Genomic DNA, 15,298 nt, shown 5'->3' with positions numbered 1-15,298 from the left:
TTTTGAAAGAGGAGGCGGTGGCATTAAAGCGGAACTTCCCCCATTTGGGTGGAGCTCTGCTTTAAGGCTGGTTTTGCAGAAAATTGAGATCACCTGTTGTGCGGGCCGATTACCCGCTGTGAGAAAGCGGGTCGCTGATTTACCGGTCCGGGGATCTGAAATCCAATCCCTCAGCCTTCTCTACTCTTCTCCACAACTGACAGGACGAGCTAACCGTGTTCTGATTGGTCAGCGTCGACCAATTAGAATGTCTCCTATCCGTACTTGTAGAGAGGTACCTTAAGGAGATTTAAGCCACTGGGAATTTCTTCAGAGTCCTGTGCTGTAAATGGCGGCTTCGGCCACTCGCGCAGCTGGACTCCGCGAACCCAGAAGGAAGACTGGGGGAAGATGGAAGCCTTGTCAGTGGTGACAGCTCGCCGCTGGAAGGGCTTCGTTTTAGGGTAAGTTTCACATAATGTGCTAGTATGCGATGCAAACTAGTACATTACGACATTGCCTTGCAGGTTAACCTCCCTGGCGGTATGATTATTTCGGATTTTAGGTGCTGAAAGCAGTACAATTATTTTGCATGGAAATTTGGCGTTTTATATTGTAGGTCTGTAAATCTTAACAATAACGCACTTAAATCTGTCCAAACAAGAGTCCAGTAGATATCCCGGGTATGATAAAGTTTGAAACACAAAAACATAAATTATAATATAATAAATAAAAATAAATAATTAAAAAAAATGAAAAAAAATAGTAATAAAATAAATTTCCCCACAATTCACTATTGCTCAATTCTGCAAGTGTTCTAATTTACTATCGCTGTTTTCTAGCTGGTCTAAAGCCACTTTTGACGTAAAGGGACACTTTTTGGTTGCTATGGACAATCTCCAGTTTCCAGGCAGAAAGAACAGTGTATATCATGTAAAACTGCATGCAGGGCATGGGCCAAAGCACTGGGGACAAAAGGGATGTGAAATCATTTCATACAGTACTGTAATCTGTAAGATTACAGTACTGTATGTGTTATGATTTTTACTTTTTTTTTTAATTTGCCGCCAGGCTCCGCCCCCGTGCGTCGCGACGCTCGCAGGGAACGGAGCCTGGCAAGGAGAGGCTTCGGAGGAGGATGGAGCCCTCGGACACTGCGGAGGACATCGCAGGATCCCGAGGACAAGGTAAGTAAGGAGGCACCAGGATCCTGCGATGTAATCTCGAGTGTGGCTCGGGGTTACCGCTAATGGTCCTGAATTTTAACCCCGAGCCACACTCAGGAAAACCGCCAGGGAGGTTAAAAAGAAATAAAAACTTGCCGGCGGTTTACTACTGCTTTAAAGCAGAACTAAAGTTAAAGAATAAAAAATTGGGAGCATGCAGGATCTGCCTGTTTTAGTTTTCTTCAGAATGTAAAGTGAGCCATGCGTGCTCAGTGTTTATTCCCAGCACATCTCAGTATCGGGATGAAAGAACATTTGTGCGCATGTGAGGGAGTTATGTAATCCCCAGCCAGCCAATCAAGACGGACAAAGACCCTGCACCCAGGAAAAGAGCACATATCGGCATGTGGAGGGAGCTCGTGGACGTCAAATCGCTGGAATGGAGATATCTGAAGGCTTCAAGTGATATTAAAGGTTTCTTTGTAGTTTTTTTAGAAAAAAAAAACATTTCATACTTGCATGCTCTTTTGCATAGAATAGCCTATATTCTCATCTTCTGAGGTCCCCCACCGACACCCCTGGCTCGTCCTGCCCTCCAGTACCACCCAGCAAGCCGCTTGCTAGGGGGGTAGTCGTCTGGGTTCAATCTATTGACACACATAGTGCAGCTTGCCCCCCCCACTTCCGGGTCACAGGATTTGATTGACAGAAGCAGGAGCCAATGGCTCCCGCTGTTCTCACTGAGTCCAGTGAAGAGGGATAGAGAGAGCAGTGCTGGCTCGAGATCTTTCTCAGGTATTTAGGGGGGGGGGGGGGGGGCTGCACCTAAAAGGTTCTTTACCTTAATGCTGTGTATGTAGTGAGGTACAAAACTTCTGCCTCCACAACCACTTTCACTTCCTGCTGTAAGGTGAGATTAAACTTAAAAAATAACAAAACGCAGACGAGCTGGATTTTTATGACAGAAGAGGCTCTGCTGGTCTCTTCTGTTATAAATCCTTCTCCCTGCCTGTCCACATTTGTGTTCACTGATCCACCCATGTGCAGTTCAGCGTATGTTTATGGCACAGCTCTCTGCCGTGACAATGTGACTCCCGTGTGCCGGAGTGACGTCCTCACAGCCATTCAAACGGTTGAAGTTCCCAAACCCGGAAAGAAGACCAGAAGAAGATAGGAGTGGCGACTCTGGAGAGGGTCGCTTCCCAGATAAGTCTGCCATAATGTGCTAAGATGTGGTGCAGATTAGTACACTATAGTATATAGCTCCTGGGGGCTATTTTTCTGTTTCGCAGAGGTTTAATTGCACTTTACCCAGAATGTTATTCATCCTTATACACAATGCAGTGTTTGTGAACTTGCTGAGTGAGTTTGATGCGTTCTCCAAGTCATACTACTTACAGTATCTTGCTGCTAATGTGCCCATTTGCACATCTTTCCTTAACCCCTTCCTGCCCAGCCCCATTGACCCATTAACTGGATTAATATGTCTGGTCGGACGGTAAGGTTTGCCTGATCACGGGACCACTGTGAATGTCTGTCACTGTGGTCACATGATTGTTGGAGCCCAATCATTACTAGTGACAGAGAGCTGTCACTGACAGCTCGGTTTCAGTGCTGGGAGCATGAATTGAGTGCACTCTCAGTGCAGAAACCTCTTCTGCCCATGGATGCATACCTGCAGTGTGTGGATGTTAAAGCCCACCCTCTTTGATGATGCATATATAGAGGGGAGAGGGGAATAAAAGATCCATCCCACACATTTCAGACTGATCCTTTGGCTACAGTATATGGGAATATGTTTAGGACCTATCTACACCTCCATGTTTTGGTGTGTTGCATTAGCGCAGCACATTTAAATGAAACGCCAGAATGGACATGCAGCAATTTTTTGCAGCACTAGGTGCAATACAATGCATGGTAGTGTGTTGCAGGACCTGTGTGTTTCCTGGGATGCCATTGAAAATGAATATGGCAATGAACAGGTGTAAATGGTTTGAAATGTCTAATTGTAATCATTCAATTCAATAAAATTATGCAGAAAAGAGTGTCTTAAAGGATCACCTTTACAAAAAAATATTAAATGCACTTTTTTTTTTTTTTTTTGCAGGTAAAATAATACGTATTTTTTTATTTGTTAGGGACCTGTAAAGCATTACACCGACGATAAGAAGATTGTGGGTTTAATGCTACGGTCCTGCAGACTTGTCAGTATATCTGTCTGCTCCTACCTCATATGGACAGGAAAAGACGAACTACTTAGAGCACTCAGCAGTGCCATGGCAGTTAATGAAGAACCCCAAAGGTACAGAACACTATGACACTATGAGTAGATGACGCGGGGAGAGCTGTACACTACCGTTTTTTTTTTTGTTTTTTTTTAAGATTGGGACAGTGAGCGAAGAGCGACGGTTCCCCCAAAACGGGAATTCGGGGTTCAGGGGCTGGTGCATTTGTAGTATGTTCCACCTTGAATATGGGTGTAACATGTTACAAAAGGTGATCTTAAACTTTAATTAATTTTGCTGAGTTGAGAAATGTGCTGAAAAATAAAGAATAAAGATGTTTAATGATGCAAATTTATAAGACATGTCATGCAGAGCAGGCCGCTCTGGGGATATCTATTAGATATAGGCTGAATTACGTCTCATTTTCTGCTCCTGCAGTGTTGCTTTTAGTTCTTTTTCAGAAAATGTTTTGGACTTTGTTCAGGTTGTGTAAATGACTTGCATGCTTTTCATTCTTTTGTAGTAAGTCAGCTGTGCCTGATCACTGGCGGGTGCTATTTGTTAATATCAGAGTAAAGGCGCATTCTCACTTCTACACATAACCTGCCTCCCCTCCCCCAGCACATTTATTATAGGCTGTACACCTCTTTTTTTAAGATTGACACTGTGCACACTCAACTTTAATGCTGAAATTGAATCTGTTTTATTTCTGAGCTTTGTCAACATGCTAATATAACTTTTAATAAAACTTTTCTGTTTTCATTACGTACCTTATCCTAGACCCATTTATGCTAGAACTAGGTCTCTGTGCTGTTCTATGCAATGCAGGCCGATCATGGCTGATAGGAGGGTCCAGCTGGGGTGCTGTACAAAGCTTACTGAAAACAGCACAGCACCCTGCTTCAAGAAAAAAAGCAGAACTCACAAAGTAAAGTACGTTTGTGTAAATGATTCCTAAAGATTACTACACGTTATACAACTTTTGTTTTTGATTTCCTTTAGATTTACCTTCAAATATGTAGTGCAAGAGCCTGCTTGATTTGAATTAAAACTGTTTAGGTTTGACCTCCTATATTATATGGTTTTGGTAGATCTAAAGGAAAAATGTAGAGTCCTTTCACACGAGCGGACCACACAGCAGACTCCGCTTTGCTCAGCGGGGGATCGGTCCATTGAGCAGGCGGATGACAGGTCCGTCTGCGCTCACTGTGCAGAGATGGACCCGTCGGAGCCCCGCTCTCCTCTATGGGAAGATCAGATGAAAACGGATCGCCTGTCCATTTTTCATCCAATCCGCCAGATGGATGGAAAATAGGGTCACCATCTGTCTGCGTTTCACGGGTCGGATCGGATAGCAGCCGGCATCAGCAGACCTGTCACCGCTGACATCCGCTGCCCCATAGGGGTGAATGCAGTGTCCGATCAGGTCCACCTGAAAAACTGACAGGTGGACATGATCAGAAGGCCCGTGTGAAAGGGGTCTTAGGCCCCAATCACACTTGCGCTTGGGACTGTGTGATTACATGCAGAAACCCCAGCAGAGGGTCTGTTCCCAGGGCCAATCACTCCCATTGCTTTCAATGAGGCTTTCTCCTGCAGCTAATTGCACATGGCCTCATTTACAGGTGTGAATGGGGCCCAGATTATACAACTAAACTCAGGTGTGTTTGTGTGGTCAGCTTAAATGGCATCTGCAATTACACTTAGTTACATATATTAAAGCGGAGTTTCACCCAAAGGTGGAACTTCTGCTTTAAGCACACCTCACCCCCTTACATGCCGGGGGGGTGGGAGTGGGTGCTTAGTTTTGAGTGGGACTTCCTGTCCCACTTCCTGCTTCCGCCTACGGGCCGTCTAGGCAAATCCTCCTCTCCCCATAGGCGGCCTCTTCCTCTGGGCAATCTTCTGGGACACCTGACAGGTCCCAGAAGATTGGCTGTCCACTGGGAGAGCGCAGTGCACGCCCAGCCATGAAGCTGTCACGACCGGGTGCCCACAGTATCAATGGAGGAGGGGGAGAGGAGCGGGGCTCCGTGCGGCCACATCGCTGGACCATGGAACAGGTAAGTGTCTGTTTATTAAAAGTCAGCAGCTATACTTTTTGTAGCTGCTGACTTTTAATAAACAAAAAAAGCCTGGAACTCCACCTTAAAGTGATTGTAAAGTCTTTTTTTTTTTTTTTTTTTTTCCCTTTCTATTAAAATAACAAACATGTTATACTTACCTGCCCTGTGTAGTGGTTTTGCACAGAGAAGCCCCGATTCTCCTCTTCTCGGGTCCCTGAATGGAGCTCCTGGCCCCTCCCTCCTGTTGAGTGCCCCCACAAGCAAGCAGCTTGCTATGGGGGCTCCCGAGCTGAGCTGAGCTGCAGCTCTGTGTATCCAGTCAGACTCAGCTGTGGTTGGGCCCTGCCCCCTTTCTCTCTCCTCTTTGGCTAACTGAGTTTGACAGCAGCAGGAGCCAATGGCGCCGCTGCTCTGTCTTAGCCAATCAGGAGGGAGGGTCCTGGACGACCAAGCAATTTGTGAACATTGTTGGATGTAAATGGGGCTCAGGTAAGTATTAGGGGGGCTGCTGCACACAGAAGGCTTTTTATCTTAATGCATAGAATGCATTAAGATAAAAAACCTTCTGCCTTTACAGTCACTTTAACTTGTACCCAATCCTGCGAGATATCCGCGTCGTACAGCTGCTTGTCAAAATCTTCCCGGCTATCCCTCTGCATGTCCTCTGCACTCTCACACCATCCTATGGAAAGTTAGTGGGAATGACGACTTGTACTCCAGATCTCTCTATAGGATTGAATGAATGCAATGATTGTTCTTATGCAGGCAACAGAACAAGCATGAATTTCTTTTTTTTTTTTTGTCTGTCAAACCTTTTATAGCTGTGAAGTTGATATCTAGACAGCTGCAGAAATAGGATTTTTCATTCATAAGAATGTTAATAATTTTGTTTCTCTCCAGATTTAGTACATCAAGACAAACACTCATGTGGATCCCAGACTCCTTTTTTTCCAGGTATGTATCAGTGCTGCCTATATGTTACTTGTAGGTACAGTTCTTCAAGGATAGAAATGTGCTATTTAAATCTTCTTGCATGGTTTCTTTTTATAATGCATCTGATTTTACATTGTAGTACAGGTTTTATACAGCCTCACCCCCGCTCGTTGGTTTTCTGGGACTTGCTACTTCTGAGCCAATATGAAAAGACCAGGGAGTGCCAAGTTCTAACATCCCCCATATAAAAACACTTCTTAACCACTTTTACCCCCCTTCATGACCAGGCCATTTCTTTGCGATATGGCACTGCATTACTTTAACTGACAGTTGCGCGGCTGTACCCAAATATAATTTATGTAATTTTTTTCCCACAAATAGAACTTTCTTTTGGTGCTATTTGATCACCTCTGTGTGTTGTGTGTGTTTTTTTTTTTTTTTTTTTTTCAATAATAAACCAAACAAAGACAGACAATTAAAAAAAACAATATTTTTTACTTTCTTCTATAAGACATATCCACTAAAAATATGTAAAAAAAAATCTAATTTCTTCATAATTTTAGGCCACTATGTATTCTGTTTACATATTTTTGGTAAAAAAAAAAAAACAATAGGCGTATATTGATTGGTTTGTGCAAAAAGTATAGCGTCTACAAACTAAGTTGTGCATATATCGCAATTTTGTTTTTTGTTTTTTTTGTATACTAGTAATGGCGGCGATCAGCGACCTATAGCGGGACTGCGATATTGTGGTGGACACTTTGTGGGAACCAGTGACACCAATACAGTGATCAGTGCTAAAAATATGCACTGTTACTGTACTAATGACACTGGTGGGGAAGGGGTGCGATCAAAGGGTTAAATGTGTGCCTAGCCAGTATTTTTCTGTACTTTTGTGTGCTGCTTTCACTAAGGGATGTGAAGGATTTTATTACCTGCTTTGCCTTGTCTACATTGGCAGAGCTTCATCCAGCCTCTCTTCCTGATGATTAGCGGGTGCCGTCAGACATCCAATCACCAGCACCTGCTGATCACAGCAGAAGCAGCGCGCGCGTGCACCCCCTAGGCGTAAGTGCAGAATCGCGTATAAATATGTGATTCTGCACAGAAAGGCTGCCCTGTAGCAGTAAATCTGCTATGGGGTGGTTAAGTGATTAATATGTATGTTTATTCTAAATATGTATACATGAGACACCACTGATTTCATAAAGACACTTATTTGTTCCGTTATATAGCCTCGACCATCTTCTGGAATTTCGCAAAGCTTTAGGTGGAAGAAAAACCTAACGCTATCTTTTTTTTTTTTTTTTTTAAACACTTTCTTTCTCGAACATCATGGGACACAGAGCCTCAGTAATAACTGATGGGTTATATAGATATCACTAGGTGATTGGACACTGGCACACCCTAACCAGGAAGTTCAACCCCCTATATAATCCCTCCCCTTCCAGGGATACCTCAGTTTTTACGCCAGTGTTTTAGGTGATGGACGTGTAAAGATGTCCTGTGCTGAGCTCCAAAGGGAATATTCTATATCCTATACTGGGGCAAGCCAGGCGCACCGGATCCATTTCAAAGTGTCTTTTCTAGGCCGAATTGGATGGTACTCAGGCCTCGTGTCCGAAGAAACGAGGTTTTACCTGTAACGCTTCCTCTTTTTAGAGAGCTGGACCCTGCATGTCAGAAAATGGTTTTCTATCCTTATTTCTGGCCGGGTGCTTTACAGGCCCAGAAATGTGGATCCCCCTATCCGTAGGGGGCCCCAGTCTCTGGTGGTTTTTTCAAACGGAGCCCACCGTGAGAGGTGAAGATTGGGTCTGTATAACAGAACCCTGCGGCTGGATAAGGTAAGTAAGATTCCACAGAATTTTTTTAATTCTAGTAGGTTTTCTCCTTTAAGGTAAATGCATGCTATGCCTATTGTCACCACCGGGGGCTGCCAAGAGCATATACCTTCTCATGCTGATGTCTGTCTGTGTTCTCATGCTGCACAAGCTCCTCTGGCCGGCTCCAGGTAGGATGGGATGGGGGCTCTCCTCAGGGATATTCCCCCCCAGCCTAGGGGGAGGCCGCAGGTGGTCTGTGAGGCGGTTATACACCGCACTATCACTGCCGCCATTACCACGTGCAGGCCCCATCACTACCGGCCTCTCTCCTTCCTCCCCCTCCCCCAGCCTTACCTCCATGCTGTCCTGGAGGGTCGGCTCGTGCGGGAAGCGCACGTTTTTTCGAAAAACGAGGGGGGCGGGGTGTCAGCACAGCGTCCAGCGTGCTTAGACGCCCACATTTGCCGGCTGCAGGCTATTAAAGGCACAATTTACAGGTGCACTAAGCCTTTGGAGGGACACAGATCTGACGGTCGCATGTAAGGTGGGACACAGGCATTCTCCTAGGCAGCATTTACTAAGGTAACACCAGACTGGGCATTTGGTAGCAAGGTTTTTGCTAGACTACATCGCTCAGCAGTCAGTGTTCATTTTGTGATACCTCCACCTTGTTGCTTTGCACTATGGGTAGAAGAGGTTCAAATACCCCAAGAACCAGAGGCTTTAGGGGATCTCATTCAGGTTCTGAGGACCCCCTTTCTGCAGCATCCTCCCCCCCGTGGGGCCAGGGAGAGCCGTTGGGGTCAGGGGCTACACCTGCTTTTGACACTTCAGCCCTTGTATACATTACACAGGAAGTTTTTTCCTCAACCATTAATGGTTTAGAGGAAAGATTAATGGCCGTGATTACATCTTCACTCAGTGGAAGAAAATGCACTAGGCCTTCCTCTGTTTCCCAAGACCCTCAGGCAGAGGAGCTCTGGGATAAAGGAGAAGAATCCCTTTAAGAGGATCAGGATGGGATGGATGATTCCTCTTCGGAGGAATTAGGTGGAGAGGGACCCTCTTCGGCTTCCCAAGAGGAGAAAGTCTTAGTACAGATCCTTACTGGATTGGTCCGCTCCACATTTAAGTTGCCCATATCTGAATCAGTTAAAGAACCCTCTTCTTCTTTTAGGGTCACTGAAACCTCCTCAAACAGCACAGGCTTTTCCTGTTCATAATTTACTTGAAAAGCTCCTTTATTCTGAGTGGGATCACCCAGATAAACTTTTTTTTCCGCTGAAAAACTTTTCAACGCTTTATCCTATGGAAGAAAAGTTTATTAAAATGTGGGGAATACCGGCCATTGATGCGGCCATTTCCTCCGTAAATAATAGTCTGACTTGTCCTGTAGACAATGCTCAGATGCTCAGGGATCCTGTGGATAAAAAGATGGAATGCCTATTGAAGGATGTTTGCTCCTTAGCAGGTTCATTGGCTCAACCTGCAGTAGCAGTGATTGGAGTCTGTCAATACTTAAGAGACCATGTTAAGCAGGTCATCAAAGTTTTACCTGAACAGCAGGCCCAGGGGTTGGCTAACCTTCCAGCGGCCTTATGTTATGTTGTTGACGCCATCAGAGATTCTATCATGCAAACCTCTCGTCCTTCACTGGGGTTGGTGCATATACGTAGAATCCTATGGTTGAAAAATTGGTCAGCCGAAGCACCATGTAAGAAGCTGCTGGCTGGGTTTCCATTTCGTGGTGCAAGGTTGTTTGGAGAAGACTTGGATAACTATATCAAGAGAATCTCTTGTGGGAAAAGCACTCTCTTACCTGTTAAGAAGAAGAGTAAATGCCCCTCTTTCAAACGGACTCTTTCCCCAGCACCAGGGGCTTCAGCCTCCAGGCAGTCTCGACGGCCTCCTCCGTCTGGGTCAAGAAACAAGAGTCAACCCCAGGGACAAAAGAAGTCCTGGGGGAAGAAGCCTACTAGGCAAGACACTAAGACCTCTTTATGAAGGGGCGCCCCCTCTGGCTCGAGTGGGGGGAAGACTGCTACAGTTCTCAGGGCTCTGGCAGGAGGACTTCCAGGACAGATGGGTAATCTCCACGGTAACCTTGGGGTACAAGCTGGAGTTTCAAGAATTTACCTCTCCTTGTTTCCTCAGATCAAGTGTCCCCAGAGATCCAGAGAAAAAGCAGTCGCTCCTTCTAGCGTTAGAGCGACTTTTGTCGCAGGAGGTCATTATGGTGGTTCCTGCGAAGGATCAAGAATTGGGCTTCTATTCCAACCTTTTTACGGTCCAAAAACCAAATGGGGATGTCAGACCCATTCTGGATTTAAGGGATCTGAACCGATTCCTAAGGATTCAGTCCTTCCGCATGGAATCAATTCGGACAGTAGTCTCCATCCTGCAGGGAGGAGAATTTCTGGCATCGATAGACATCAGAGATGCATATCTGCATGTGCCCATTTTTCCTGCTCATCAGAAGTTTCTGCGCTTCGAGATAGGAGGGCGCCATTTCCAGTTTGTGGCTCTGCCTTTTGGGATAGCCACTGCACCTAGAGTGTTCACAAAGATCTTGGCTCCTCCTCTGGCCAGATTAAGGGCTCAGGGTATAGCTGTCATAGCATACCTAGACAACCTGCTCTTGATAGACCGGTCGGTAGCCTCCTTGAACGGGAACTTGAGGACCACAGTCAAGTATCTGGAACACCTAGGTTGGATCCTCAACCTAGAAAAATCTTTCCTAAAACCAGTAAGAAGACTGGAGTATTTGGGTCTGATCATAGATACAAGCCAGGAGAAAATATTTCTACCTCAGGCAAAGATCACTGCTTTAAGGGAGCTGATTCTGGCAGTCAGGACCAAAAAGGGTCCTTCTGTCCGCCTTTGTATGAGGCTGCTAGGAAAGATGGTATCTTCATTCAAAGCAGTTCCCTATGCTCAGTTTTATTCAAGACTGCTGCAACACAGTATTCTGTCGGCCTGGAACAGGAAGGTTCAGGCATTAGACTTTCCGATGCACCTGTCTCATGCGGTGCGTCAGAGCCTCAATTGGTGGCTAATACCCGAAAACCTGCAGAAGGGGAAATCCTTTCTACCGGTTACCTGGATGGCGGTAACAACAGATGCCAGTCTGTCGGGTTGGGGAGCAGTTCTGGAACAGTCTGCGGTCCAAGGGGTATGGTCCAAAACCGAGAGGACCTTACCCATCAACATTCTGGAGATCTGTGCAGTATATCTAGCCCTAAAGGCCTGGACTATCAGGCTACAGGGTTGCCCGGTCAGGATCCAGTCCGACAATGCCACAGCAGTGGCTTATGTCAATCATCAGGGAGGCACCGGGAGCCGAGCTGCTCAAAAAGAGGTGAACCAGATCTTAGTCTGGGCAGAGAAGCATGTGCCATGCTTATCGGCAGTTTTCATTCCAGGGATAGAGAACTGGCAGGCGGACTATTTAAGTCGCCAGCAGTTACTTCTAGGGGAATGGTCTCTGCATCCCGATGTCTTTTGGGCCATATGCCAAAGATGGGGGGTTCCAGATGTAGATCTCTTTGCATCCCGATTCAACAAAAAGATAGACAGATTTGTGGCAAGGACAAAAGATCCTCTTGCATGCGGGACGGATGCGTTGGTGATTCCGTGGCATCGGTTCTCACTGATTTATGCATTCCCGCCTATTCTGCTACTGCCACGATTCCTTCGCAGGATCAGGCAGGATAGGAAGTCAGTACTTCTGGTGGCCCCCGCTTGGCCCAGAAGGACTTGGTATGCAGAAATAGTAAGGATGACGGCGGTACACCCAGCCGTGTTATCTCAAGGTCCAGTGTTCCATCCTGCCTTACAAACGCTAAATTTGACGGTTTGGCTATTGAAACCCACGTTCTGAAAAGTCGTGGGCTTTCAGGTCCTGTGATATCTACCTTGATCAATGCAAGGAAGCCAGCTTCCAGAATGATTTATCATAGAATCTGGAAAGCTTATGTATCCTGGTGTGAATCCAGAGGTTGGCATCCCAGAAAATATGTGAAGAATTCTTGATTTTCTACAATTGGGATTAGAGATGAAGCTGGCCTTGAGTACTATCAAGGGCCAGGTCTAGGCCTTATCAGTATTATTTCAACGGCCACTTGCTTCGCATTCTTTGGTCTGAAACTTTATGCAGGGGGGTAACGCGTCTTAATCCTCCAGTTAAGGCGCCCTTAAACCCCTGGGACTTGAACTTGGTTCTGTCTGTGTTACAGAAACAGCCTTTTGAACTAATACGTCAGATTCCTTTGGTCTTGTTGACAAGGAAGTTAATTTTTCTGGTAGCCATTTCTTCTGCTAGAAGAGTATCAGAATTAGCAGCTCTTTCCTGTAAAGAGCCTTATTTGATTGTACACAAGGATAGAGTGGTATTGCGCCCTCATCCTAGTTTTTTACCGAAGGTGGTTTCAGATTTTCATCTAAACCAAGACATTGTTCTGCCTTCCTTTTTTCCAGATCCCTGTTCTCCGGAAGAAAGTTCACTACATTCTTTGGATGTAGTAAGAGCAGTCAAGGCCTATCTGGAAGCAACTGCTCAAATTCGCAAAACTGATTTTTTGTTCGTGCTGCCAGAGGGTCCCAGTAGAGGACAGGCAGCGTCAAAACCTACCATTTCTAAATGGATTTGACAATTGATTATTCAAGCTTACGGTTTGAAACAGAAGATTCCTCCGTTTCAGATCAAGGCACACTCCACAAGAGCTATTGGTGCTTCTTGGGCAGTGCATCACCAGGCCTCTATGGCTCAAATCTGCAAGGCCGCAACCTCAACCTGGTCTTCAGTCCATACATTTACCAGATTCTATCAGGTGGATGTGAGAAGGCATGAGGATATCGCCTTTGGGCGTAGTGTACTGCAGGCAGCGGTACAGGGTCCTCAGGTCTGATTGCACCCTACTTGGTTGTGGTTCCCCCCCTCAGATAGCATTGCTCTGGGACATCCCATCAGTTATTACTGAGGCTCTGTCTCCCGTGATGTTCGAGAAAGAAAATAGGATTTTTTATAACAGCTTACCTGTAAAATCCTTTTCTTTCGATGGACATCACGGGACACAGAGGTCCCGCCCCTCTTCTAATACACTTATATTGCTTTGCTACAAAACTGAGGTATCCCTGCAAGGGGTGGGATTATATAGGGCGTTGAACTTCCTGGTTAGGGTGTGCCAGTGTCCAATCACCTAGTGATGCTTATATAACCCATCAGTTATTACTGAGGCTTTGTGTCCCGTGATGTCCATCGAAAGAAAAGGATTTTACAGGTAAGCTGTTATAAAAAAATCCTATTTTTCTTTCCTCCTTCTACCTATCCAGCGCCTCACCAATCACCGACTGTCCCCCCACATCCTCCTCCTCAGTGCTCCTCTGCCCCCTCTGTCCTTGATCTGTCAGGAATGAACAGTCAGTAATCACTGACTGTTCATTTATAACTGTCACTGAGCATCGTAAACTGTGTTTACGATGCTTCAGTTTATGAATGGACAGGAGCCGCTGTCTCCTGTCCATTCATCTTCAGTGCAGCTGAGGCTGCAGAGAAAGGGACTGGTGAATCTCTGTCCTCAGTCCCTTTCCCTGTCTCAAGAGGGAGATGTCATGGGTCTGTTAAGACCCCTGTTATCTCACCAAAGCCACCCAACAGGGATTAAAAATTAAAAAAAATAAAATAAATTGTAATGTTGCAAAGGTTAAATTGTAAAAATAATAAAAAATAACATAAAAAACACACTCCGCCCCCAAATAAAATAAAAACTACTGACACAGTCCAGGCGTCATTGCTGCATATTAGTACCCCTCTCACATGAAATTTTTAAAAAAAATTATCGGTATCGGTGAGTACGTGACAAAAGTATTGGTACTTGTACTCGGTCTTAAAGTGGTATCGGGACAACCCTGATGCAAATATAGAAGAAGTTGCTGTGGGGCGGGTAAAATCTTGTAGTGGGCCTGATGTGGGTCAGAGTTTGGAGACTCCATGCTTCAGAAGAACAAGCTGAATGTATACCAGTCCAGCTGGTGGAGGGTCCATTCTTTGCTCTCTTGCAGAGTGTTCTTTGGCACGGTGGGTCATATAGCATGCTCCTTGATAGATGCTGTGATTCTTATTGCTGACTGCTACATCACTACTGTGTCACTCAGTGACATAGTCATTAGTGGGAGGAACCTCAGTGAATAGAGGGCATTAGATCTGCCACGCCCTGAAGTATCAGGTAGTACCAGCACTGTTGTGATTGGACTCGCCACCCACCTGACTGTTATGTGCTCAGTGTGTTTTTACAGGATCCTTGTGTATTTTTATTGCAATAATGTGTTACATTACATATTTACCTTGTACTTCTTCGACCAATGTAAATACACTTAACCTGCAGATTTTTGAGTGCAGTGATCACTAATATCTATGTTTTGCTGCATAGTGTTTATTATTCCAGAAATAAAAAGTCTGTTTTTTTTTTACAGTCTGCTGAGTGGGAGAATCTCAACACTACGTGATGAAACTGGAGCTGTAAGTAATGTGCGGTGAGAAGCCTTGAAGATTGAATACAGTAAAAAGTGGCAGAACTGAGATTGCCTCTAGGAACTAGTTGGACAGTTGAACTTTTAGGCCCCATTCACACAGGCACACTGATGAGAACACCCGTGCATGTTTACCGACCCAGGAGGCACAGGCGGGCCGTGCAGTCAGACCCCACACACCCCGCTCTTTCATTCTTGAGCTGGTATAGTCGGTACCCTAGATTTATGTGGTATTCCAGTGTGCTTGACTTTGGATTTGGCTGTACACCCAGGCATGTCTTTTATGTATGACAACGTTGTTGACTTTTAATTGTCTATTATACTGATCAATAAAGTTCTTTTTTAGGAGAAATCGCTGGCTGTCCAATTCCCTCTTGACACCTTTTGAACTACTTATAGGTCCTTCCTTTTTTTTCCCCTTTGTTGCTATATTGATTTGTTCATGTGAAGTAGGGAGGTACCCCACCTCTCATTCTAGGTGAGTCGGTACTCCTCATCACGTAGTATAGTCCTAAACCTTACCAGTGTGCAGACAGCTACATGGCTTCATGCACATGCCTTCTTGTACATCCATG

At 45.3% G+C, this 15,298-nt stretch overlaps 1 protein-coding gene across 1 annotated transcript in view; it reads left to right on the top strand.

Annotated features, from left to right (window-relative positions):
* The window catches only part of KCTD3 (potassium channel tetramerization domain containing 3), an 84,757-nt gene that overhangs the window by 2,764 nt on the left and 66,695 nt on the right, over nucleotides 1-15,298 (top strand). The window contains exons 2-3 of the mRNA XM_073628381.1: nucleotides 6,337-6,390; nucleotides 14,667-14,712. Of these exons, the coding sequence (XP_073484482.1) occupies nucleotides 6,337-6,390; nucleotides 14,667-14,712 (100 nt within the window). The remainder of the gene's footprint in view (nucleotides 1-6,336; nucleotides 6,391-14,666; nucleotides 14,713-15,298) is intronic.

Source organism: Aquarana catesbeiana, linkage group LG04 (assembly GCF_042186555.1).
Source record: "Aquarana catesbeiana isolate 2022-GZ linkage group LG04, ASM4218655v1, whole genome shotgun sequence".
In the NCBI taxonomy this organism is placed as follows: Eukaryota; Metazoa; Chordata; class Amphibia; order Anura; family Ranidae; genus Aquarana; species Aquarana catesbeiana.
Note: the sequence above shows the minus strand (reverse complement) of the source record. Positions and strands in the feature narration are given on the sequence as shown.